This window comes from Gossypium hirsutum, chromosome D12 (genome assembly GCF_007990345.1).
Source record: "Gossypium hirsutum isolate 1008001.06 chromosome D12, Gossypium_hirsutum_v2.1, whole genome shotgun sequence".
In the NCBI taxonomy this organism is placed as follows: Eukaryota; Viridiplantae; Streptophyta; class Magnoliopsida; order Malvales; family Malvaceae; genus Gossypium; species Gossypium hirsutum.
In genome coordinates this window covers 25314499-25342060 of record NC_053448.1, presented here as the reverse complement: position 1 = coordinate 25342060, position 27562 = coordinate 25314499, and the positions used below count along the sequence as shown (strand labels likewise).

General features: G+C 31.3%; 3 protein-coding genes across 4 annotated transcripts; all 3 read right to left on the bottom strand.

Annotated features, from left to right (window-relative positions):
* Positions 1 to 18437: 18437 nt before the first annotated feature.
* LOC107945325 (transcription factor bHLH25) lies at positions 18438 to 19948 on the bottom strand. The gene is made up of 3 exons (XM_016879281.2): positions 19509 to 19948; positions 19031 to 19405; positions 18438 to 18918 (listed from the first exon to the last, which is right to left on the bottom strand). The coding sequence occupies exons 1-3, from the start codon at positions 19929 to 19931 to the stop codon at positions 18841 to 18843; spliced, it is 876 nt and encodes a 291-aa protein (XP_016734770.1). The 5' UTR covers positions 19932 to 19948; the 3' UTR covers positions 18438 to 18840.
* Positions 19949 to 20711: 763 nt separating this feature from the next.
* Positions 20712 to 22403, bottom strand: LOC121224083 (uncharacterized). Its single transcript, XM_041106609.1, has 3 exons — positions 22323 to 22403; positions 22081 to 22217; positions 20712 to 21989 (listed from the first exon to the last, which is right to left on the bottom strand). The coding sequence occupies exon 3, from the start codon at positions 21806 to 21808 to the stop codon at positions 20819 to 20821; it is 990 nt and encodes a 329-aa protein (XP_040962543.1). The 5' UTR covers positions 21809 to 21989; positions 22081 to 22217; positions 22323 to 22403; the 3' UTR covers positions 20712 to 20818.
* A 160-nt stretch (positions 22404 to 22563) lies between these two features.
* Positions 22564 to 24267, bottom strand: LOC107941076 (uncharacterized). Of its 2 annotated transcripts, XR_005921560.1 has the most exons (3): positions 24006 to 24267; positions 22733 to 23896; positions 22564 to 22616 (listed from the first exon to the last, which is right to left on the bottom strand). XR_005921560.1 is itself a non-coding variant. In XM_041106608.1 (2 exons), the coding sequence occupies exons 1-2, from the start codon at positions 24211 to 24213 to the stop codon at positions 22953 to 22955; spliced, it is 1152 nt and encodes a 383-aa protein (XP_040962542.1). In that variant the 5' UTR covers positions 24214 to 24267; the 3' UTR covers positions 22564 to 22952. The 2 variants fall into 2 exon arrangements, 1 of the variants encoding a protein (XP_040962542.1); XM_041106608.1 differs by having other exon boundaries at positions 22564 to 23896.
* Between the last annotated feature and the right edge of the window lie 3295 nt (positions 24268 to 27562).

The window sequence follows — 27562 nt, the reverse complement described above, 5'->3', positions numbered from 1 at the left end:
TGTTGGAACCATCTAGATATGGTTAGATTTGTGTCATTTAGATGGACTTGATGGTTGGAGTGGAAATGGTTATTTGAATTTGTGTTTTGAATAACCAAATCGGTATGTTTGATTGTGATTTTGGCATGTGGTAAATTATGGTATAACTTGGTATGGAATTAAACTATATATATATGTATATATGGATAAGTTATGGTCAAATATGTATAAGTTAGATATATGTATATTTGGGATGCATTAAAACTATAGTTCAAATGATAAGTTCTAATGACAAGGTATAAGTTAAGCATGACATGTTTTAAAATGGTAGTAAGGTGATCAATTGTGCATATGTGTTGTTAAGTTGAGTGCTTGCTTTGAGGTGCCTTTTGGGCATAGTGGTTGTATGGATAAATATCATATTGATCTAACTTTATTATGCATGTTTTAGGAATATTTTTGAATGCATGAAATAGGTACAAGGGCCTGTATGTATGAATATATTTTGGGTGAAAGAAATGGCTTGAAAATGACATATTTCTTGTCCACACGGCCTAAGACACAGGCGTGTGTCTCAGCCGTGTGTCTACTTTAGGTTTTTAAAGGTTGCATTTCGAGGATTCCATGGCCTGGCACAGGGGCGTGTGGCTTGGCCGTGTGACCAAGTTAGAGAGCTACACGGGCTCGGGTATGGACTGCAACATGACCGTGTGTCCCTACTTCGAATGCCTACACGGCTTGGCCACATGGCCGTGTGACCCTTGAAGTTTGAAAATTTTCATCTTTTCCCATAAAATTCTATATGTTTTCGATTTAGTCTCGATTTGTTTCTAATGTGTTTTTAGGGCCTCGAGGGCACGTATAAGGGAAAATATGTATGTTATTGATGGAATTTTCTATGATTGATGTTGTGGAGTAAATTATTTGTATTTTGATAGTTTTGAAATGTAAATTATGGTAATGCTCCGTAACCCTATTTGGTGATAGATACGGGTTAGGGGTGTTACACCCTCATCTTTGGTTCGGACTACATAGGCTTGAGTTGGAGCTCTAGCTTTATAATGTTGTGCCTCATAATTAGTTTCTTTTCTTTGACTACCCCTTGTAATTGAGCTACCATGTGAATTTCCTTGACCTCTAGCTGAAGAAGTAGATCTCTGAGTCACAATAGGAACATCATTAACATTTCTCAAGCTATATCGAGCTAAATGCTCCATGAATCTACATAGGAAACATGCTCCCATTTTCTTTCAGCATTTACTTTTGTGACTTTTTCCACAATTTTCACAATTTGGAATACTAGCATCTTCCACTTGACCCCCAATATTTCCCATGAACATTGATTGTTGTCTAACACACTCTTTTTCGGACCTGAAATTCTATGGAGTTGATCTCGAAGAATCTCGAGACTCCCTAGCTCGCTTAGGAAGAGGTTCCGAACTATTGGTTCCAACTCTTTTTCCGAATGCTGAGTCATAAAAAATCTCGTTTATAGTTGCCTACTAGCATATCACCCTGTTTCAACATCATAAATTCCTATTTTCGATCTTCTAGATACAGTTTACTGACATATTTCTTCTTGAACTCAGATAGGAAGAATGTCCAATCAATCTAATCTGCTGGTACATGACAGGTGACAGTTAACCACCATTGATATGCCTCTTCATTTAAAAGAGATATAACACAAGTGACACACTCTAGCGGTGAACACTTTAGCTATTGCAGAACTTGCTTAGTTGACTCTAGCTAGTTCTTAGTGGAGGAAGGGTCAAAACCTTTCAATCCCTTGAATTCAATTCCCCCATATTTTTGTAACTCTTTTATAGGGGCCTGTTAGACTGTAGCTATTAATGTTGCTTGCTGAGATATTGTTGCTACTCTCTTAAGCACATCCGCTATTGTATGAAGTAAGTCCTCATCACCTCGGCCCTCTTGATGAGGTCTATTAACCATTTTTCTGCGTCAAGCACTGGTTTGATAAACATTGTGTGCCTTGATCTCTACTTGATTCTCTCCCTCAATGGAGTGATCACTACTGTTAACTTCTTCCTCAGCAGTGTATCTTGATTCGTCAGATATCTTTAGCTCTAAAACAAAATAATACATAATCAACATCCAAATCTCGATTCAAACTTGACTTAGACTTGGCATGTACCTGTAGAACCAATTCAGAGCTCAATTTAATTCAAGAATCGACTAAACCTATAGCTCTATTACCATTAAATGTACATCCAGACCCAACTCGATAAATGAATCTTAGATAGGAAATGCCACATTCGTTGCCAGAGCAACTAGAACTTCATTTGTATATTAAATAAACAAATTATACAAGTCATTATGACCAATTCTTAATTATATTATGTTATTTAATCAAATTCAAGGTTTAAAAAAGATTACAAAAGCTCTTACGATGAACCGAGGTTGGTTGAGGATTACAATGTAAAATTTTCCAAAGTACCAAATTGACAATTCATAACATAAAGTCGATTCAACCCTAGGTACATCCCACTTATTGATAACAAAAAAGACTTTACAAACTTGTTGAGTCAAGAGTTGCAATCAGGATGTTGTCTCACTCATTGGAACCTTGAGATCTATTGATACCTACGCATGGATTAAACAAACCGTATGCTGAATGATAAAGCTAAGTGGTACTTTCATGATTCAAATCAATAATACACTAAACATAAAATGTCAAGAATGCAATCAAAATATGTTTAATTCTCAACAATTCAAATTACCATTCATGTCTCATGCGCCAATTTCATGCGATATCTCATTTGACAAATTCATATGAATATATATCATACCATGCTTTCTATCAACAAGTCATATTCACTTTCATTTCATTTCTGAATCAATTGATTCATTTCATATCCATATCAGCCTTTAGGGCTCATTTTAATCGGTTCCTATGATCTTTCACATGCTATCATTTTCCACGTTTCATATATATACATGGTATACCATTTTTATCATCATTTTATATCCAATATCGTTTAGAAAATTCTTATTTTATAACCCCTATTAACGGACATGGATTCAAGATGGATACACGAATCATCCAACCATTACACTAATCTAGCACCCAATGCCTCATCGGAACGTTTGAAGTATAAAGTGTGCTTCGCACCTCATTGGTATAATCGAAGTAAAGTGTGCTCTTCACCTCGTTGAATGTTTAAAGTATAATATGCACTCTACACCTCATCAATATAAATCGAATTATATCCCATACACTAACCAATGGCATGCCAACTATACCCGATTCTTCTCGAGACAGTTAATAGGGTAACCGATGAATCAATACATATATGTTCATGATCATATATCATAGTTCATATCATACTCATTTATGCCATGCTTAACTAAATTTAATTCTCGACATTCTATATCATCATATACAAACTGAATAATGAGATAAGGAGAATGCTTACCTCAAATAAACCAATTTGTAACATATCATGTATATATGTATATTGAATTCAAATCATAAAAGTACAAAATATATTTTTATTACTCGTCTAGGACTCTCGCCTTTCCTTTCGAGATGACCTAGTGTTGTCTTTAGTTGTGTTCAATAATTCAATTATAAAAACAACATCAGTTCACATCCAAATCACATTAAAACACATAATCAACATAGTGTTGATTTTTATAATTGCAATTGACCTAGTGTTGTCTAAACTGTAAAAGTTCAATTGCTATTTTTTAATAGCAATCAACTCTAAAAATCTTCCTATTTTATCTTTACATAATTGATTTATGGAAATGGGGTTCTGAAATCATATTTTCAGATACTGCCCAAAATTAGGGGTGTTCATTCAGTTAACCGACCGGTTAACCGACCCGAAATAACATTAACCGAATTAACCGACCTTTCAAAATCTTTAACCGTTAACCGAACTGAATATTTTTCAAAAAAATTAACTGAACTAAAATTTTTTCGGTTCATTCGATTAGTTAACCGAATTAACCTAAAATTATATATATTTTTATTTTTTGGTTAAAAATTAACCGAATTAACCGAATTACCCGAATTACCCGAATTACTCGAATTAACTGAATTGAATCACTACATAATTAAATTATTTTTAGACTTTTAGACTTTAGTTTTAGTTTTAGAATTTTATTTTTATTTATTAAATTATTTGTAATTTTTATGATTGGGTTGGGTTGGGTTGAATACTTGGGTTTAGATTGGGTTTAGGTGAATAGTGGGCCTATTTATATATTATAATTTTATTTATTAATTTTTCGGTTAAACCAAAAAAATTCGGTTAACCGACCAGTTTCGAACCGAATTAACCATTAACCGAAAAATCAAAAAATAATTAACCGACCCCCGACTGAAAAAATTCGGTTAACCGATCGATTAACCCAATTCGGTCGGTTAACTGAATTTTTTTAGTTTTACCCGAATTTTACACACCCTCACCCGAAATGAGGTTATTACAGAAGCTCTATTAAAGAGAAGAATCAAATGAGTTATTTTTCTATAATCAAGAAATATCCAGAGATTGTAACTCTGTAAGTTCAAAAATACAAATTGACTCCAAATTTCCAAGTTACTACTTGACTCAAAATTTATGTGTATCAATTTTTGGCATGCTTGGAGGGACGATCTTTGCCTTAAATCTCCTCTCTCAAAAAGTCAAAGTTCAAAGTTGCAGTGGCTTTAAAAAACATCATCATCGAACCAAATCACAAGCTTGATCAATCTAATCATGCAGTTCATTTGAATTCATGATCTGCCATAATTTAATAATAAGGATGATTGCGAAAGAAGAATCGTAGTTTGTCCAAGTCGTAGATTTGACTCAGGGCTCTAAACATTCAGAAAGAAACTCGAATTTTGAAGTAGCCTAAAACACAAACGAGTCGAGTCAAATAAAAAATTTAAGAAAAAAAATTGAAATAAATAAACTAAGATAAGTAAAACAGAACAATAGAATAATAAGGAAGACAGATGGAAAAGATGGAACATGGCGTGTAGAAGTCCTAAAGAGCCTTGGAAATAAGAAGAATCCACAACGCCTTTCAAATGACTCTAATTTTTTCCCCACAATCTGAAAAGATTTTTAAAACTCTTCTAAAAGAAAACTCAAGAAAAATTTTGAAAAAGAAAAACTCAAAGGGAAGTTGAATAATAATCAATTGAATGAATTGTGTACACTGCAAAGGCCTTTATATAGGCTAGATAAATAAATCTCAATAAAACTCTTAAGTATACTAGAACTCTAATTAACCTAAACAAAAATTAGTTTTAAACTAAACTTTCTTATTAACATAAAATTCCTAAATAACTTCAAATACTTAATATTATATACACATTTTCGGACTTAACTCTGATATCCTCTATTCAATTTCAAAGTCCTAAATCCATATTGTTATTCCATTCGTCATACTTATATACATAAACACAATTATATTTATATATATCACATTTCAAAATAGATTCAATTTTATATTGATATTATTATACGTATTTTCCAAAACTATTCACTTTGATCCTCAATGCAAATAATAAATTTGAATCCGATCAATTCAACTCTTTTTATCATTTATAGCTTACCTTATAATCTTTCCATGCAATATAGTTCATAAATGCAACAATTTAAATTGTTCGGGTTATAGCAACACAAACCGTAAACTCCGAGCTATTTGTCAATGACCTTGTCTTTTCCTTTCTTTCTCGAGGATTTTGGGTCGACATTAGCTACGTATTAAAACAAATATAATTGGAATTCAATTGTTAAATTATACAACTTTTGCATAATGTTCAATTTAGTCCCTAAAACTGGGACTATAAAAATTTTCACATTTAATCCCCAAAATCTAATGCCAAATTTTCTAGAGTCCTTATGTAACACCATGATTAATTTAAGACTGTTTTTGTGAAATCTGACATAAATATGTATATGCTTCAGTGGTTAAGTGTTTGGGTGTCTGTGTGAGGTTTAGGGTTCAAGTCCCATATTTGGAAATTCTTTTATTTTTAATCTAAGCCTTATCCCTGTTCGGTGGGTTTATGTAAAATTGTCTGTTAATCCATATCAGAATGGGTCTGGTGGTTCGAGTGGTAAGGAGTTAGTGTGTTGGAGGTATTGTGTTCGAATCCCTGCGTGAGTGTAGGTGATAATTTTTGTTTCGGTTGTCTGTTAGAGGTTCGGTGGAGTTGGGAGTCTAAGGTAGTTGGATGTGGTTAGTGGGTGAGATTTAGTGGGATTGTGTAGTTAGTGGGATAATAGGAGTTTGGTTAATATTTTGATTATTTTCTTTTTATTTTGATTATTTTATTTTTAATTTTATTTTTTCTCTCTTTCTTTGACGTTTATGTACATCTTACCTGTCAAATTTTCCCTCTTTCTTCCTTTTTGATTCCTGTCAAAATTTCCTCTTCCAATCGTGGTGTTTTACTTCTTGTTTCTGTCGTACGATTTTAATGGTAAGTGTTGTTGTGGTGTTGTGAGAGTCTTTCTTTTGTACCTTTGCTTCTATTAATGTTTAAGTTAATCCGGTAAACCATTTCGGCAGGTGCTCTTTAAAAAAATCGAGACTCTTCGGTGGTTTAGTGAAGTTTCGAGGCTGCCATTGTCAAGGGTAAGCTTTTGGATCATTTTAGTGCAGTTTTCTGTTGTGTTTTCGAGTTGTGCCCAAGAGATGTCTCGGTTGGATTTGTGAATTAAAGTAATTATGGGTGTTTTGGTAGACAATTTTAGGTACTTTTCACTTCGGGGGTGTAAATTCTTGAAAAAACGAACCAGCTGTGTACTCCTAGCACAAAAAATCTAGTTTCAGCGAAAGCCAAAAATAGAGTCTGTCGACGCCACACAGGCGTGTGGCCAGCTGTGTGGTTGGTGTATGCAAGACACGGCTATGTGAGTGACGAAAGCGTGGTCGTAAGCAAGACATAGTCATGTGACGGTGCGAGTGTAGCCGTGTAGGCCACACGACCTTAGCCAAATGGGGCATGTGGGCCCACACGAGCATTCCTCACGGGAGTGTGGGTTTTGGTACAGGCTGTGTGGGCCACATGGGCAATGTCAATTTGGGGCATGTGGGCCCAAAATTCTAAAATTTTTCCTAGGGCCGCACAGGTCATTTTGATCAACTGTGGACCTACTGTAAGGTCGGTAAGGGCTAACCAAACCCTATTTGATGTGATTTGATATTCTAATAGATTGATCTGAGTAGGATACTGATACGTATGTCTAATTGTACTATTTAAGTATGTATCTATCTGTATACGAGCATGTTAAGCATGTTTAATCTGATATATCTACATCTGTATTCTGTATTTATGTTTGGGTGGGAATTGTACATATGGAGGAAGTGATCTGTATGACAACTCTTCGCCTATATCCTGGCAGTTTGACTGCATATTATATGTTATGTGTCGTATCGACACTATATGGTGTGTAGGGATGGGTGGGTATTTTTAACCCCACATGGTGTGATGGGATGATCGGAGATGGTGAGTAGAGGATGGGGGTAGGATTCGTATATCCGTTCTGTTTATTTGATTCTGATATCTGTATATGTTATTGTCTTAGGTCTGAATCTGTATTTGACTGATCATAAGATTCTGTGTATGTTGCATGGCTATTTCTATTGGGTTACACACTAAGTTTACGAAAGCTCACATCTGTTTGTGTTCTGTTCAGGTAATCCACAAAATTAGACGGGTCGGTGCAACGTAGACTCGACGGTGACCACTCGATAGAGAACTGTTTGATTATTTAGTAATATTGGTTTTATTCTAAAATCTGGTTTTTCTTGAGAGTTTGTAATTTTGGGGACTCTCTGGACTGTATGGTTTTAACTTTTGGACTTGGATTTTGGTTTTGCATTCTTTTCCGCGATGTGGACAAAAACACTTTACGCAAACAAATGGTTTGGTTTTAAAAGAATTTCAAACTTCCGCTACGAAATGAATAATTAACTTTAAAGAACATCACATAACGGTTTCGGTAATGAATATGCTTTACAATACTTGGACGTTTTATCAAATAACTAAACATGGTTTTATCGAAGTACCATCGATTTCAAAACCCTTCTTTGTAACACTTTCGGATTTAGCCATAATGTCTAAGCTGGGTTAGGGGTGTTACATTTAATAGTATTAGAGTCGGGTTCCAAAATTCGGGATATGAATTTTGTATTCCAAAATTGTGTTTTGAAAAAAGATTGGTTTTCAAATGATTTAGATAAAATTTAGTAAGTATGTGATACACTGAGTCTCCGGCACCGATCTTGTAAGTATTTCTGAACTTAAAACATTCTGAAAACACTGTAGTTAGTACTTTCTAAAATTGTACTGAGTTAGTTAAAGACTAAAACCTCTGAAATACTTTGGAACTTCTGATAAATTGAGCATAAAATATCTGTTAATAAACACTGGAACTGATGCATAAAATTTTATAATGTAGATAAAATTGAAAATACAATAAGCGCTCGTGAAACTCGCGGTCGTGGTATTCGTGGGGCGCAACGGGTGCCGTAGGGGGGCTCGAGCGAAGTCTTCCTCTCTGGGCAGTATGCCGAATTTGGATACAAGTGAGACACTAGTTTCACCTGCTACTGAGACTGGGTTTCAAAACTGCTCAGCTGAGGATGACGCATTGTCCCAAACCATGTTGAGAGTTTTGGAGAAGGTCGTTGGACCCCATTCTGGATTTAGGGGCTGTGGGTCGGTAACTAAACGACTCCGATCCAATGGAGTTGAGCTGTTTAGGGGCATCACTAAAGTTGCCCCTATTGTGGCCGAGTATTAGTTGGAGGCTACCGAGATGATTATGAACGACATCGACTGCAGTCCTGAGCAAAACTTGAAGGGTGCAGTTGCTTTGCTTCTTGATGAGGCATATCAAAGGTGGTTGTCAGTTGAGGAGGGTACTCAAACGGATCGTCTGAACTGGGACTACTTTAAAACTACCTTTCAGGGGAAGTATGTGGGCGGGTGTTATGTTGATGGTCATAGGCATGAATTCATGAATCTCACTCAATACACACTTTATTACTTACGCACTTTAGTCCCTATATGCGAACTAGGCCCTAATTCAATAAAATTTCTTAACCGAAATTCAATTCACTTCTAAAATAACTCTGTAAATATTTAATAAAAATATTTACGAGTTTGATTTACGAGAATGGGGTTTCAAAATCACACTTTTTGACACCATTAACTTTCGGATCGTTACAATTTCCCCTCCTTTAAGAAATTTCTTCCCCATAATTTACTTGGAAAGAGGTGGAGTACTAAAATTTAATTTAACCTATTTATATGTTATAACATTATTGATCTTTCTTGGAGTCATAACTTTATTGATCTTTTTTGGAGTCAAGTCAAATACATCGATTAACTAACTTGTATTCCAATCTAGCATCATAATTGCATCATCGTATAAAACCATTATAATCATATTATCACATAAGTGTATCATCGAATGAACCGACGTAATTATACCAACACGTAATTGCATCACCAGATGAAATCGAAGCTACTATACTAGCACACATAGTTCATCATCGGATAAAACCAAAGAAAATATACTGGCACATATAGTGCATCATTAGATATACGAAGCAAAGATACTGGCACACACAGTGTATCATCGGATATACCAAAGAAAATATACTAACACAAACAGTGCATCATCAGATAAACTGAAAAAAATATGCTGGCAGACACAATGCATCATCGGATATATCGAAGCAAATATATTGGCAGACACAGTGCATCATCGGATAAACCGAAGTATAACCTGTACATCAATAGCATAACTAGTTTTCAATTTCCTTATAAATTCAATTTACGTTCTAACAATCTCCATTTACCATTCTAATACCATATATAAATATATATCATAATTCAACTTAATTTCCTATCGAGTACCACTTATCAATTAAATTGTACTATTTTCTATTTTATTCAATTCAGTCTAATTTCTAAACATTCAGTACCCATAGTCACAATTCAATTTATAAGATAATTATGAATTCATTTTAATTCACCATCATGCGAATAACATAATTTTATAACAAGTACATTGATATTAAATCTTGAAAATACGTACCAAATCCTCGTGCTTTTGATTCACCCATAATCTTTCCCTGACCTTTTTTTGTCGGATTAGATCTCTAAATAACAGCAGGAATATTATCAACATTTCTTGGACAATTTCGAGTGATATGCTCTAAAGATCTTAATCGAAAACATGCTTCGATTTTCTTCCAACATTCACTTCTGTGTTTTTTGCCACAAATTCCAAGTTCGGAATAGTTATGTCCTTTTTCAACTTCTTACTATTGCCAATAGATATTGATGGTTGTTTAACTTGATCTTTCTCAAAGTCTACATTCGGTGGAACTGGTGTCTCAAAATCTCGAGACTCTCTATTTCGTTTAAATAGAGGTTGTGAGCCTATAGTCTCTACTCTCTTTCCAAATGCTCGAAGAGGCTCGTCTTTCTTATCTAAGCCCAAGGCTTGTTCAACCATTTTCACTTGTTAAGCTAGGTTGGCAATTATACTTATATACGTATACGCAATTATATTTATATACATCACATCTCAAAACAGATTCAATTTCATATTTAAATTATTATACGTTGTTTCCAAATCTATTCACTTTAATCCTCATTACAAATAATAAATTTGAATTGGATCAATTAAGCTCTTTTTATCATTTATAACTTACCTTATAATCTTCTCATGCAATATAGTTCATAAATGCAACAACTGAAGTTGTTCGGGTTATAAACAAACTGTAAACTCCGAGCTATTTGTCGATAACCTTGTCTTTTCCTTCCTTTCTTAGAGATTTCGAGTCGACGTTAGCTACGTATTAAAACAAATATAATAAATTAACACTACACATCCCAATTGGAATTCAATTGTTAAATTATACAACTTTGCATATTATTCAATTTAGTCACCAAAACCGGGACTACAAAAATTTTCACATTTAATCCCTAAAATCTAATGCTGAATTTTCTAGAGTCCCTATAGGACTTCCTATTTCATAATTACACCTCCAATTTCAAATTTTGCACAATTTAGTCCTTATTGTACAAAATCATCAATTGACTTTACAAATTAGTTGTATTTCACATCTAACCTTAAAAATCTATCAAATAGTCCCTAAAACTTTAACTAATCGACAATAGTAACATCTTCAATCTTAAGTAGTACTGAAAAATTAGACATGGGTCAGCTAGCTCTAGGTATCGGGATTCCAAAAACATAAAAAATTCAAGAAAATTGACTAAATTAACTAACCGATTTAAACTTGAAAAACCAAAAACCCAAGGCCGTGAGTTCTCATTCTTCACCCTCAAAGTTTCGACCAAAATGCATGCAAAATGGAAAAATGTCTTTTGTTTTCCACTAATTTATGTTATTATAACTGTTTACTTTCCATGTTTTTATACCTATTTTACCAAAATTTAGACATAATAAGTCATGTTACCGTCCACTACTCTTAAATTTGGTTTAATTACCTTTTTGATCCCCTTTATTGAGTTCTAATTAGAATTCTTTAACAATACACACTTCATCACTTACACATTTTAGTCCCTATATGCAAACTAAGCCCTAATTCAATAAAAATTTTTAACCAAAATTTAATTCACTTCTAAAATAACTCTGTAAATATTTCATAAAAATATTTACGAGTTCGATTTACGAGAATAGAGTTTTGAAATGACACTTTTCGACAACACTGACTTTCGAGTCGTTACAACATCCCTACAGGCAAATTGTTGGCAAAATCACGACATCTGGGGCTCAAAGTTCCAACACTGAAGGTGAAAGTTGCAACATTTTGTAGGCAATGTCAAAACATCAACAATAAGAGCCAGAGTTGGGAGTTATCGTAACAAAGCAACAAAGTCATGACATACACAAGAGGAAGTCATGACATTGAAGGCTAGCCACACGAACTCAAGAAAATTGTCCACAAAGTCGCGACATCGACCTTGTGATGTTGCAACATTGAAGCTTGATGGGCCAAATTTTTGAAGGGGTATTTCTGTCATCATAATGCATCTTTTTACAAATAACTCAAGGAAGACTTGCACAATGGAGAAGTGGACTCACTAATAATATAAATTTAATTAAGAAAACAGGTGAAGAGAGTTTTTTTGGGGATTTTGTAACAGCCTGTTTTTCAGTGGTGTCGGAAACAGTAGTTTCAAGGCCACCAAATCCGATAAGTAAGTTTATAAATATTATTATTTAATATTTATGAGTAAAATATGGTTTTAAAAAGGTTTTTAATTTGATAATTTATGTTATTTAAGCGATTTATTAAGTTCTAGTGGTATGACCCTAAGGTCAAATGGTTTTAGAAAATAAGGTATCGGGACCTCGTTTCTATAAATCAACTCATAAATATTTTTATAAATATTTACAGAGTGTAATTAAGGAAGTCTTAAAGTTCCGTTGAAAAATTTCAATGTTTCAATAGTTAATTAATTAAAAAAGACTAGATCGTAAAAGATGTAAAATTTAATCGCTATTTGATTTAAGTAATTAAATAGCTTAATGAATGAAAATTTATGGACTAATATGGTAAATATACCATATTATATATGAGTGGGTGGTTGGCTTTGTCTTATTATAAAAATATGTATGTTTTATTAATTAAAATAAAACAAATTAAAAGGAAATAAAATAAAGTTAAAGCTATCATCTTTTTCCTTTTATTGTTTTGCCGAATTTGAGAAAGAAGAAAGCATTGATAAACCTTCATGCTTCAGCCAAGCTTCATAGGATGCATGTAACTTCGTTTCTAGTAATTTTTATATTTTTGAGATCGTTGCAATTAGGTCTAGCTAGTTCGTACCTTCGATTTTGAAACTGTTAAAGATTTTAATTGTTACCATTGATGAAGTTATTTCTAAAAAAAATACTATTCTATCATTCAACATAAAGCCTTTCAACCATCTCTATATCCATTTCAGTCGAGCTATATTTAAAATAATAAAACATAAACAAGAGAGGCGTGACCATTTTGTAACCATACTAAAAAGAAGTTAAAATAGATAAAAGAAAAAAATATTTTTAGTATTAGATATAAATATTATAAATGTAAAAGAATAAAAATTAAATGTGAGAAATTTGAATCCAGTCTCTACTAATTTAAATGATTATACAATGTAAAAGAGCCTACTAGAAAATAATTTTTAATTTATGGACCAGATAAGCTCAAATATTAAAATAGAAATACAAGAAAGTGTACATTGTATTTCATCTTCAGGTTTGAATATTAATGCTTCAAAAAGAAACTTCCTGGAAGGATAATATAGTATCAAAATGAAAAGAAAGAAGTAAATGTGGAATCCAAATATTGTAACAATTTATCACAATAAACTAGCAAATTTATGCATTTACGAACATCTACACTAACTTCTCAATTTTTTATCATATTCTAACCAATTAAAATAAAAAGATTTAACTTTTTAATTTTTTTAAATAAATAGGTGAAATTTATAATTAAAAATTTGAAACTTACGCAACCTAAAATTAAGTTTTAAGACAATATAAATTAAATAAACCTAATTAGCAAATCATGAACAAGCACAAATTGTGACAACTCATGTTTGAAATTTAGAATTAATAGACCGTTGTCTTTTCATATTTCTGATTACTGATCATATGTATACATACACACATAGTGATCTTGCGAATATATAATAGATGATATGCAATGTTGCAAAAATCGAAGCGATAGTAAGACAGTCAGACCACTGAATTTATTTTTAATTTTTTTCTTAAAATTTTAAAATTATTTAACCTTAACCATGTGGTCGAGGGTTTAATCCTTATTTATGGTAATGGAGCACATTTTATGGCCAATCATTTACCTCTTTGAATAGCATTTGTAGCGAGAGGATTAGTCATTGTTGTCGATGGTGTATACCAACAAAAAAAAATTATTTCATATGTATGCATATCTATATATAAACTAGTGGTATATATCATTATCTCCAAATAGAAATGTTCATGAGCTAGGTCTAGCCAGGCCGATGTAGTGATATTAGCACACTTCATACTTCCTCAAGCTTGATTTGACTCGAAATATAAGTCTTGAGTTTTGCTCAAACCCACCCATATTTGAAAATGACTAACCCAAACTCGTTTTAGGCTTACCAATATTTTTAATTCTTTTTAAAAAAATATGTTATTTTTAATTTAATATTTATTAATTTAATGTTTTTTTGTGAATTTATTTTATTAAATTTTAAACATAGATAACTTAATATATATTTTAATGTTTACATTATGTTATATTATATTATATTATATATAAATTACCTACTATATAAAAATAAAATAAATATATATTACAAAGTAGAAAGCAAGTTGGGCTCGGGTTTTGAATGTTAAAGCCCAAGCTAGACTCATATTTTACAATGAACCTAATTAATTTCCCAAGGCCATTTTTCGCACCTCATACTTTTGTTTAAACTCTCCCATATTTCGAATGCACCTTCAACTCGGGTGAGTAGTCCATTTCTTAAACAAGCCTATCTCCAAAAAAGTTTGTGAAAAACATAACACACATGAAAAGATAATATCTTAAATGTAAATTTATATTTAAATTAATAATATTTCATATATAAATTTTGAAAATAATAATCTTAAAAATTTGGATAGGTTTTTTTGTTTTCTAATAATGAGAAGTTACATGAATAATAATAATAATAATAATAATAATAATAATAGGTAGTGGTTTTTTTTTACAAAAACAATAGATAGTCTAAATTGAGAAAATATTTTTTTACGCAGTTAGCTTGAGATTACTAGATATATTTAATTTATAAATGTTTAAATGATAGAAACATCTCTGTTTAAAAACAACAACTACTTTTGGCATTTATACATATTTGACTTGTGACACTAAATTTAATAAAATATTTTATTATGATGTTATAGATATATAACTATATACAAACTAACTTAATTTTTAAATCATTACCCATCCTTTCATTTTTTTTCTTTTATAATTATTGTTTACATATATTTTTATAATACATATAATATGATAATAAATAAAACCATTAATTATGGTACTTAAAAGATTCAATTTTTTCCATAATATCAATAAAAATGAAGTTTAATAAATTACATTTTTTTTTCTTTTAATTTTTTAATTTTTTAGCGGAAGATATTTTTATATTAATTATATTATGAGAAAGTATGTTTTTGTTAATTATATTATGGAAAAGTAAGTTTACATTTTGATATTCTCCATATTCATTTTACCGTTCATGTTTAGAGTTTATAGCTACCACTCTTTGCAATGTCATCTCTAAGATTTAAACATATGTCTCTCTTTAAGAGTGTGATTGTCTTACTGTTATATTAACACTTGTTAGAAAAGTATGTTTGCATTAATTTTATGATCGGAAGAAAAAAAGAAGGAAAAACCACAAAAATTCTATCAATTAGGATATTCATGTAATCATATAGTTTCTAAATAACAATTTATTTTTGACAACAATCTCTTAACTCAATGACAAGAGCATTATGTTGTAAATATGAAATTCTAAGGAATATTTAAATAGAAAAAGTAATGAGGGAATAAAGGTACAACCGTACAAAGTCATTTCAATGAAGGGAAGGAATTATTGTGCATTGATATGATTAAAGAAAAGGAAAAACAACAACAACAAATATTAAAAATTTTGACCAAACTCACCAAACCTTCACCAACCCGTCCCAAAAGAAGCAAAGTAAAAGGCCAAAGCTAACTTTCTCCTCTTTAATCCTCCATTTTCATCTCATCTACATTTTCATAGGTTGGCTTATTCATCTAAACTCAAAAAACCGGTTCAAATATATACCTAACCTAAATATATATATATATATATATTCCTTTTTCTTATTTCTATTTGTTAATACACTCATCAATGCTTTTCACATTTGTTTTATAATGATTAAAGTTTATATAATTATTTAAATTCTACCACTCACATATATCTTTATTAGACAGCAATGGATATAACATTTGCAATTCAAACTACTCATCGTTTACATTCACATTTGTAAGATTAATCTATAAATTGCCAAGGTTATAAATAGTAATTAAAGTTATTTTATAACTACTAAATAAATTGTATTTCTTAGTGACATTTAAAATCCCACAAGTAAAATTACAAATTTGTCATTGTGTCTCATGTTTTTTATATAGTTTTTTCTTTTTAAGTTTTTACTATATCTTATATACATCATCATCTCGATCTTGCTTGTGAAATTTTTAAATTCTATTCCCAGTGTATCAATTTATTTTTAAATGATAATAATAAATTGAATCTAAATTTACTAATAAAGGTTGGGTTCAATGGTAAGGTTGATTGCACTCTTAGAGGGAAACTTAGGTTCAAACTCATGTAGTTGACATTGTTGGAAGGACACTCACAAACTTTAAAAGAATTAGTCTTTATGAACAGTAAAAAAAACATGAATGATACATTAATCTTTACAAAAAAATACTAAATTTGCCTTTGATAAAGATTATCTATGGCTTGAAGCGAATATATGGATCTAAAATATTAAATCCATTTAATTATATAAAATAAATAGCTAGAAAGTTTTAGGTGTAGCTATAAAAACTATATCGTTTTTCTCATTTAGGTACCTAAGACTTTTTCCTTATTAAAAGCAACACTTAAATTATCAAATTTATCTTATTTTACTGAGAAGTATACAACATGACACATGTCATGTTCTTATTGATTGATAGTTTAGATACCACTTTTGACTAGAAGAATTTAAGAAACACAAGTGAGAAATGTGATATAGGTCGAATGTCAATTTTACATTTAACTTTACATTTTAGTTTACTTGATTTGTATGATATAAATGAGTGTGACCTAAAATATTTAATAAAAAAATTTATGAAAGTACAAAATCATATTAAAATTTGAATTAGTTGCCTAACATTTAGGTGGGGGAACTCCAAATTTATTGGATAAATAGAAGCATTTAATTTGTGATGAAGTGGAACTATGAAAGATGTATGAAAAGGAAGGGCCTAAATTACAATATTCTACATGTATTTAGTGGTCCACCATTGTTCAGCTCATAGTCACCACGTAGGAAATAATATCAGCACCGACAATGATCTTGGGACAAAGGTTGTAGCAACACGTAGTTTCCTGACTTTGACTCTATAATCTCTTGTTGCAGACTTCTTTTCATTACAAATGCTGTGTATTTGGTCGGTTTGGTTTCATCTGATTCATTAATTGCTAAATGTCGCCAAAACTGTTGGTTAATTAGCTATATCTTTATTTAGTCTTACACATTTGGGTTCTTCAACCCAATTCTTTTTGCTCGGCTAAAATTAAATATATTGTTATATCATAAACAGCCTACAACATGTGAACCCGTATTGCCAATCCAATATTGAATTGGAAAACAAGTGAACCCTGTCATTTGGTGACTACTCCTCCCTTTTCACTGTTTCACTTTCTTTTAATACCCTAAACTACACGACTTTCCCAAGCAACTCTCAACCTCCAACCTTCATTAAACTCGACTCCAGAAATCAATCTGCATTAATAATTTTCTCTATTTTTATTGTATTTATTACGGTGCCATCTTCCGTTCAAGTAATATCTTTTCTATTCAATTAACAATTATACATTTCAACACAAAGCACCCCTTTATGCCTCATATCCTGCCACGATATATCCCTTTCTCTACATAATTTTTGCTATCTCTCGAATAATAATCTCACCGTTATCTAATGGCAAAGAGGAGGCTTGAGAAATTTCAAGTTATAACTTTGAAGGAGTTCATTTTTAAGTTATCTCTTAATTAATGCATGCCTTTTTGGTAGAAACAGTTAATGCTTGCTTTGAAACAATGTAAAATACACAAATATTCCAAAATATTTTTGACAAATTATAACTTACATTAAAATTTTATGATAATATTTATTAAGTTTATGGGTGAAAAAAAATTACGTAATAATTTATAATAAAAAATTGATTTAAAAATCAAATGTAGTTTTTATTGAAATTTAAATTTTAAATTGTGTTTTTTTCAAATTTTGTTATATATATTTTTCAAGATTTATACAAAATGCCTTTAAAATAGTATTTATTGTATAAAAATAATAATTTTTTTGTAATTTCATAATTGAATTGGACACCATTAATGATGACACTTAATCAATATATACATGCCCATGAAACATAAATTTTATGTTTACTACATTATGTCACACTTACTGTATGAGTGAAAGAAAATATTATATTTAAATTTTTTTTAAAATTTATTTAATAATGATTATAAGTGAAATAGTAAAAAATTATATATAAATTGTACTAAGGATATATTTTATTTTTTAATATATAATTTTTAATTATTTTATGTAAATATTATATAAAAGTATGAAAAAATAATAATATTAAAAGAAAGGATATATACTCATATTAATCCTGGAACAAATTCAAAACCAGCACTTTTTATGATAAGTATAGTTGGAAAACAGATATAGACTAGAGAAATCGAAGAATCAAAAAGTCAAAAGAGAGAAACTGTGGCATATTACAATCTCTCACAAGGTCTTCATCTGTCGGTGCCTTGCAAACAACTATTACAATCATCATTCCTCACCAACACATAATCTTCCTTTTTCTTCTATACATCATTTATGCTTGTAATCTTCTTCAAAATGATTTAAACTATATTCTCTGGCTTTGATAATTAAATTTATGTGCTCATCACGAAGGATATTTTGATAACTTGAACTCTCCATCTTGGTCTTGCTGTAATTTATGTTTCACAGGAAAACTTACATGGGATGTCAAGGGCTCGGTGTGAACATGGTGTTGCAAGTTCATCACATGATGAACTTCAGCAAAGCCAGTCGTAGGCTTTTCACAAGATCTTTCACTGTCATTGAAAACTCAGCTTCCATCTGCAATATTGTATAATAACCATGAAATTAAAGCTTAAGTCTCAAGGGTTGTATAAACAAATACTTATCATATGTATAAGTTAGATTTGAAAAGCAAACCTGAATAAATTACCTGAGCAGTAATGGTTATGTCAAGAGTGGCTTGCCCAAAGGGCAAGACGTGGCTGTTGAGCACAAAGAGATGAAGCTTTTCGACCTCGTTTATGATGTTTGATATGCAACCTTTGTTGTTCTTGCAGTGGATTCTAATGAGCACATCCTTGTCTGAAACTCTTGCTTCGATCTCGGGGAAAGGGTTGTTGTTAGATTGTCCATGGACGCTCTCATCAGAAGAAGATGTCTCATCATCTGCATAAATTTGGGTTTTCCTCACAAAGATTACTGATTCCATTGTTTTCTTAGCAACTTGTTCCTCCAGCACATTAACTCGATCCTGAAGTTTTTTCAAGTATGTGATAGCGTCTCCCAGAACTGAAGCCTTATCCGTCTGCGTAGGCACAATAGTCCAAAGATGTCTCACAAGTTAATTTCAAAGCCCGAACTAGACTGAAATCTTTGAATATATATAATTAGACAGAAAGACTTGTTACCTTTTTGAGGCCAGGAATAAGTGCCGAAAGAGAAATGAAACTCTGGCTAAGCTTTTCACGGCGTTTTCTTTCAGCAAGTACATAATCTTGAGCATGTAATGGGATCCTTGTGAATGAACCCACTTCATTTTTCGGTTTCACGTCATAGTCTACAGCATAGTATGAATTGGAGTTGTCGAAGGAGATTAAATGAGAAGACGAGGAAGAAGAAGAAGAAGAAGGCTTTGCCGGTGGTGGGATGTTATTTTCTGTACTGCAAGAGTTCCAACTGTTGGTTTTGAGTTGTTTCATTTGCCTTTTAAAATCGTCGACCTCGTGAGAAGTTTCAATGAATGAATTACCAATGGTATAATATGGATTGGATGAATAGTTTTCAGAGTGAAAATTGAAATCATGAAATGAATAGTCAATAGGGTTTATCATTTGGTATTGTGGGAATAAAGTGGGATCCTCCATTTCCTGCCAATCATACCATCATAAAATTCATATAATAAAATAAATATGTATATATTATCTTGAAGGGATTTAAATTGCGGTCGCGGTCGCGTTTTCGGTCGCGTCGCGTTTGTCGCGGTCGCGGACATAACGGACGCTATTGCGGTCACTGCGAGTATCGCGGTCGTGAATTTTTTTCAAATTCGTACAACTTACTGTAAAACATAGTAATTATAATTATAATTATAAAAAGTCACTTTTAATGATTTTTAGAGTGTTTTCTAACACTTATGAACCTTTATTAATATGACATGAGAACACAACTTTTATAATCATTAATTATTCTTATATTTATTTACGAATTTTCTAAGAATGTTATATTAACTAATAACAAAGTAAAAAAAAAGAAATATTAAACATTTATCATATTTAATAAGTTTGAAAGTTTTTATAAATAAAAGAATTGAGAATTCATACATGAGAGATGTCTTCAATATTTCTTGACAGCTTTGAAGATAGTGAAGATATAAATATGCTGCAAAAGGAAAAAAGGAATAGATAAATTAATGAATAGATTCTCATTAATTATTCCTATTTCCTACCACTTATTCTCATCTCATTCTACTTTCATATATAATTTAACATGCTTCGATTCTTCATTATCTTTTCATAAAATATACTTCATTCATTTATCTAAAGATATATATTATTTTAAATGTTTTAATATCATCAAAATTAAGAACAATAACAAAGGATTTCTTTAAAAAAAAACATACCTTACAAATAATGATAGTGGCACGATTTAGTTTTCACCAATTAGTGGAATGACGAGGAAGATCAAATCCTTCACCTTCACTTTGGGAGCGTTCTTGACTTTATTCTCTTGGCCTTTGTCCAAAAATATATCCAAAAAAAGCAACATTTTCACCTTGGTTTTCATTCAATTGATATGAAGGATATATTTGAGGAGGAGGATACATGAAAGGTGGAGGTGGGTGATACATTGGTGGAGGAGGATACATTTGAGGCTGGTATGGCACACCATAATTAGGAAATGATGGATAATAACCATATGGTTGTGGATAACCATGTGAAGGTTGTTCTGGTGGATAAAAACCTTGAGTGCTAGTAGATGAATCACTATACCCAAGGTTACTAGAACTCGATCTCCTACCACTACCAGATGAAGAGCCTATAGAAGTATGCTTCTTGCCTTTTCCCTTTGATGGAGCTCTAGGTTCACTTCTATCTCTCCTAGGTTCAGGAAACATATTTCCATCAAACTCTGATCTGTCACGAAAATGTCCACCAGTGGTACCACCCCCATATTCTCCTCCATATTGACTAGAAGACCTAATTTCACCTCTATCACCACTATATCCGTCATCCTCATCAATTGGACTTAAACCACCACCATCGGGTCTATCGCCACTCTGACTTGTAGTTGAACTAGAACTTGAATGAGACAAAATTTGTTGTTGCGATTGATCAACATCCATTTCATCATCAGAGGTATCCACAGGCAACACACCGGCATTTTCACCATCTAACAATGGATTCTCTTTCTCATGAAGCCATTCTGATAGTGGATCAACATCTTCAAAGATATAATCAAGGCTGATAGGATTAAAACTAGCATTTATATCATCAGTGCTCATTCTTTGTTGATGCCTCATCTTAAGCCTCATATTATAATAGGTAAACACTAGTTTTTCAAGTTTTTTATACTTTAACCTATTTCTTGCCTTGGTGTGAATATAACTAAATGTGCTCCAATTTCGTTCGCAATTTGATGCTGAAGTTGTTTGACTAAGAACTTTAATTGCTAATTTTTGTAATTCGGGAACACATGTGCCATATATCATCCACCACTCAGCTGCATAATATTATTTAAATTTCAAAATAACTTTAAAATGTACAATATAATTAAATAATATAAATTAAATTAAATAATTTAATTAACTGTTTACCCGGATTCATTTGCTTCCAAGCTCTTTGTGCTTGTGGAGTATCGAATGTCTCATGTTTATCTCTAAATAATAACAACTGCATAAATAAAAGATAGAGTAAAAATAAAAATAAAAATTCTATTTCAAATTATTTAACTAAGTTACAAATAATAGTAGTTGAATCGAACCTGATTAACCATTCTGACTTGAGTATCCATAGAAGGTTCTAATCTTTCAATTACTGATCGTGTACCTTCTAATGTTTCTATTAATACATTCTCAGAATGCTCCACCCCAAATTGAAATTGAGGGTTGAGAAAATAACCTAAGTATAATTTATAAGAATATCATCAAATAATAATAATAATCTAAAGCTTAAAATAATAAAATATAAAAATAGTTCTTAATTATATGAAATATTTTATCTTACCAGCTGAATGCAAGTCGGAATGCATAAAATTCCATCTATTGTCAATAATCTTTTCATACTTTGTGAAATATCGACAATTTTGTTGAATTGCTCGTTTAGCCCTATCAACAGCCTCATAAATAAAGCCCATCGTTGGTTTTTTATCGCTATCCACAAGTCTCAATACTCTTACTAAGGGCTCATAAACTTTTATGAGGTCATTGGCTTTTTCCAAAAATCTTTTCCCAAAACAATTTTTTTGGCTTCATAAGCAGGCCCTGACTTTTGCTTTCCCCATTTTGATTCTTTAAATTCCTATATATTCATAAGAAAAATTTTAAAATAATATAATTTAAATTATTTGGAACTAATAAAATCACTAAAGGTTACTATATTTAAGTAATTATATTAACTAATTATAAAATACTGACCTTTGAATTAAACATTTCTCTCAAACCTTGCTTTTGTCTTGTTATCTCTTCAAGTTGAATGAAATGAGTTGCAAATCGAGTAAGAGCGGGTCGAAGTATTTGTTTCCCTTGTGTATACTTCTTCATCAAATCAACAGTCCAAATGTGATTGTATATAAAGCAAGTCACTTTCTTTGCCTCATCTAACACTTTTGCTACACTGGGCTTTTTCCCAATATCTTCAAAGGCATAAATCTAAACAGTGAGCTGCACATGAGGTCCAATATAGATGTTGTCTTTTCAACATTAACTTTTTTCCAGCAGCTTTCATTGCTACCTCATTATCAGTCACTATTTGGACAATGTAATTTTCTCCAATTTCTTCTACAACTGAATCTAACAAACGGTAGTAGAATTCAGCATCTCTACTACGGACACTTGAGACATCTACCGATTTCCAAAAAATGGTTCCTTTACTGCAATAAACAAGGAAATTAATGATGTGCATTTGATTCAAACTGTTGGTCCAACCATCACACATTAGAGTTGCACCCAATTCTTTCCAATGAGTCTTTAGTACATTTACCCAATCATGAACTCGTTGATACTCTGACTCCAAATACACATCTGAAACCTCATAAGGTGTTGGGAGCTTTACACCTTGTCCAACTTCTGTTGCCACTTGAATTAAGTTATACAACCATGGAGAGCTTGCTAATTGAAAAGGAAGTCTTTCATATATTATAAATTTAGATACCGCTTCACCTATCTTCCTTCGAAAACTCTTTAAAAAAGAGTCATTGACCTTTGGTTGCTTTGAACTTTTGCTTCTAACCAATTCAGGTATAGCTCCCCTTAAGGTAAACTCAGACTCACCTGGAATAGATTTACTTGTTCTTTCTCTATTATGTTCTCTAGCTGATCCATGAGAAGATCGTCCTTCTTCATAAATGTTATCCCAACCACCAGTACTTCGTCTGAATTCTTCCCTTCTATGCCACTCGTGTTGTGATTGGATACTTTCTCGAGTTGCTTGCCTTATAGCAGAAACCTCATCAATGAATCCCTCATGCTCATCCTCCTCTTCTGTTAATTGAGATAAGAATTCATCTTTTCTCCTCTTTTTGTCTATTTTCTTTGTGTTGCTTTCTTTTAGTACATTCATCATACTTTCTCTAATGACACCTGTTAATAAAATAAAAATAATTCACACTTTATATTATTATCAATTATATATAATCTTTATTGATAAATTTACAATAACATTTAATAATAATAATAAAGTATCACATACCAGTAACATTAGGGCATGGTGCAACATTGCCGGTTTTATGAGCAATGTGCTCTTTAAATCGTGTTATTCCTCCTTTCACAACTTTACCACAAAGTTTACATACGATACTTCCTCTCGCATTTGGCACTGGAGTTCCAAAGTGCCAACCTATATCATTACTTGGTGCACCCTCCAATCCTTTAGTCGGGAACTCTTCACGTGGTGGCATGCTTTATTTTTATTTATATAAGAAACATAAAATTATATTTAGAAATATAAGCAACTCATTATTTATATTATCAACAATATAATACCAAAAAAAGTAAACAAAATTTAAAGCTAAAGTAAAGACCTAATATTATAGAAATAAATAAATAAATATTGTGTAAAACAATTTAATAATAATAATAATAATGGTAATAATAATAATAATAATGATGATGATGATGATGGTATTAATAATAATAATAACAATAATAAAAATCTTAAAAGTAAAAATTATATGAAAGGATATACTATATAGATAAATAAAATGATATAATAAAATAAATGTATTTAAAATATTTAGGTAAATAAATATGAAAAGAAATATAATTGAAATAATAATGCAAAACTAATTAAATTTTAAAAATATGGTAATAATAACAAGTAAATAAATAATAAAATAAAAAAGGAAAAATAATAATAGTAATAGTAATATTAAATTAATTAATTTAATAAATAAAATAGCAAAAATAACAAAAAAAGGGACTAAATTGAACTTAAAACATAAATTTGCGGCAAATCCGAAATAAATAAAACGAAAAAGGACCAAATTGAATGCACAAATAAAAAAAATGGATCAAATGGGAAATAATCCCCATCCTTCAAAACGCACAGCTTCAAGGTGGACCAAATTGAAATACGAAATAAATTATAGAACAAAATTAAAAAAGAAATAAGCTTGATTGTAAATAATAAAAAATAGGAAGGGCTAAAAGCAAAATTAACCCTTCCATTAAAAACACGCGGATCCTAGGAAACGGGTTGGGTAAGTGCACGGGTTAGGCCGAAACGGCGTTGTTTTGGTGCCAGAGTGGCCTGCCCAAAACGGCGTCGTTTTGAAGGCCTATTTAAATAAATTTTTTTTCAGAATCTTCATTTCAGCCATTCTTCAAATAATTTTTTTCCTTTTTCTCTCAATTATCTTTTTTCTCTACCGTTACCCAGAATCCGGCCATCGACCACCGTGGCAGCCGCCGGTCACCAGCGACGGCGCCGCTGTGCACGGTGGTCGGAAATCGCTGAAAACATTTTAAACCCCCTTTTTTTGTGTAGAATATAGATCTGGGGATAAAAATCTCAAAAAATCACTCTATGTTGCAGATTCAAGACATGCAGGCTAGTTTTCTACTTACTTGATCTTGATCTATTGCTTTGCTTGCTGTCCGTGCCTTGTGGTTGTGTTTTTTCACTTGCCGAATTATGGAGAATGAAGAAATATATTTTGCCTTTTCGTTTGCTTGTGTTGTGACTTGTGAGTGAGTTTTTAATCTGACTTTCAGTCTTTTTTACTTTACTTTATTTTACTTTGTTTTGATTGAAAGTTTGAAACTTGACCGATTTTGCAGGTTGGGAGGGAATATATTCCCTTGCCTTTTGTTTTATTATAAAGTACATACATTGATTCAGTCTTTTTTTCTCACTTTTCACTATTCACCTCCATCTACAGCACTTGATTTTTTGTTTTTAATTTACGGAAAAGGAAAATAACGGGAATAGCGGCCCGTTATTGCCGCAATTGTCCGTTATCTGTTAAATTGCGGCCGCTATCCACCGTTATCGGTGTGAATCCGCTTCCCTCCGTTATTTTCAGCAATAGCGGTTTCGGTCGGCGGCGCTACCGCTATATAACAGTCGCTATTCTGAAAACGTTCCGTTATTTGAATCCCTGATCTTGAGATGATTGGAAGCAATGGAAGAACAATATTTACCAGTTGAGATAACCATTTTCCTGAAGCGATTTCCATTAAAAAAGCTTTAAATGTTAGAAATGAAGTTACTAAGATTTGAAGGTATATAAGAAGGAAAAACACAGAGACCCAGAGCTAAGAATGAATTTGATGTTTAATAAATGGAGAATGCAACAAACATCAGTTGAGTTGGGAGTTGAAAAAAAAGAGCGACCTGCAGTCCGGAGACAAGTGTGTTCAGACGTGGGTTTGATTGCTTGAAACTATTCTCTTCCAATCCGGTAGCTCATAATGAGACAGGTGTTTGAGTATCCCTACCTCCGCACGCAAGTGTGAAATGAAAACACTTTCTTCCTTTTCTTTTCTAGTTTTAAATCTTCAACTGAAGCCTCTGTTTCTTGACTACTTCCGTCCAATGCATTTATATTAATCTATGGCAACTTAAATTTTTTATGAAAAAATTAAATTAAATTAATTCAATTTTTTATGTATTTAACTAACATTGTTAAAATACACTAACGTGGTAAAATTAATTTAATTGACCAAATCGAGCTAATTCAATTAACCAATGAATAAATTCGATTTTTCAGTTCAATGGGCAGTTTCAATTTAAGGTCGGGTTATGTATTTAGTTAATTTTTCGAAATTCAAAACTCTTTAAATCAAATTAACCGACTTTGCATCTATTAAATCTAATATATATTTAAATCCAAGCCCGAACTTAAATCTAAACTCAATTTAAACTTTATTCAAAATCCAATTTAAATAAAGATAAACCCTCTATAAATCTAAAAAATTATATTAAGATAATACTATTAATAAACATTTAATATCAATTAAAACGTTAAACATTAATCAATCAAGAATAAAAGTAAAACCTAAGTTCTCAAATTATTAAAAAAATAAAACAAAAAGTACAACCAAATTCACAAGTCATCAAAATTAAATTTATTAGTAATGTTATTAATATTGTATAATAAATCATGTTTAATCATCTAGTATAAAAATAGTTATTATATTATTAAATTAATATATTATGTCAAACATTTTATATTATCATTAATTTTAAATTTTATAGATTTTAGGATATACATATATAATTATAGTATTAAAATATGTTATATTTAATTAGTATTTTTAAAGACTTATTTGACATTATAATTTAACATAAAAATTTATTATTAATTACTTTTTCTATTAATAAAATTTTAATATAAATATGTAATGCTATGAATACATTTTTCATAAAATAAATAAATATATTTTTATGTTGTATTTTTATTTTAAATAATATCACAAAGTCATAATAACTTATTTAGCCATTCAGCTTTATAAAAAAAACAAATTATTTTTAACCCTAAAGTCTGCCGCCTGGCACGTTTGTTTCTGTCTGCCGCCTGGCACGTTTCCTTTGGTTTCTCTTTATTTCGTAGAATCTGATCTCGATAATTAATCCAGTCCTGTTGGTTTTGTTGGCATTGACTGCTTTTCTCATGGAAGATGACTTGGCAAATCTGAGGTTAGTGGATGAGGAGGAAGAAGCGATCCAAGAGGATGTAGCAGCGGTGGAAAATATCTCCTAATTTTATCTTGTGGGGCGCTGTTTAACAGACAGTGTTGTACACT

Excerpts from the sequence above, each read along its gene's own strand:
- LOC107945325 (XM_016879281.2), bottom strand. The coding sequence starts at position 19,931 with ATGATAAACCCTATTGACTATTCATTTCATGATTTCAATTTTCACTCT. Across the intron at positions 19,406-19,508 it reads TTATTCCTGGCCTCAAAAAG|ACGGATAAGGCTTCAGTTCT; the intron begins GTAACAAGTCTT and ends GTGCCTACGCAG. Across the intron at positions 18,919-19,030 it reads ACATAACCATTACTGCTCAG|ATGGAAGCTGAGTTTTCAAT; the intron begins GTAATTTATTCA and ends ACAATATTGCAG.
- LOC121224083 (XM_041106609.1), bottom strand. The coding sequence starts at position 21,808 with ATGATATATGGCACATGTGTTCCCGAATTACAAAAATTAGCAATTAAA.
- LOC107941076 (XM_041106608.1), bottom strand. The coding sequence starts at position 24,213 with ATGCCACCACGTGAAGAGTTCCCGACTAAAGGATTGGAGGGTGCACCA. Across the intron at positions 23,897-24,005 it reads ACCATGCCCTAATGTTACTG|GTGTCATTAGAGAAAGTATG; the intron begins GTATGTGATACT and ends TTTTATTAACAG.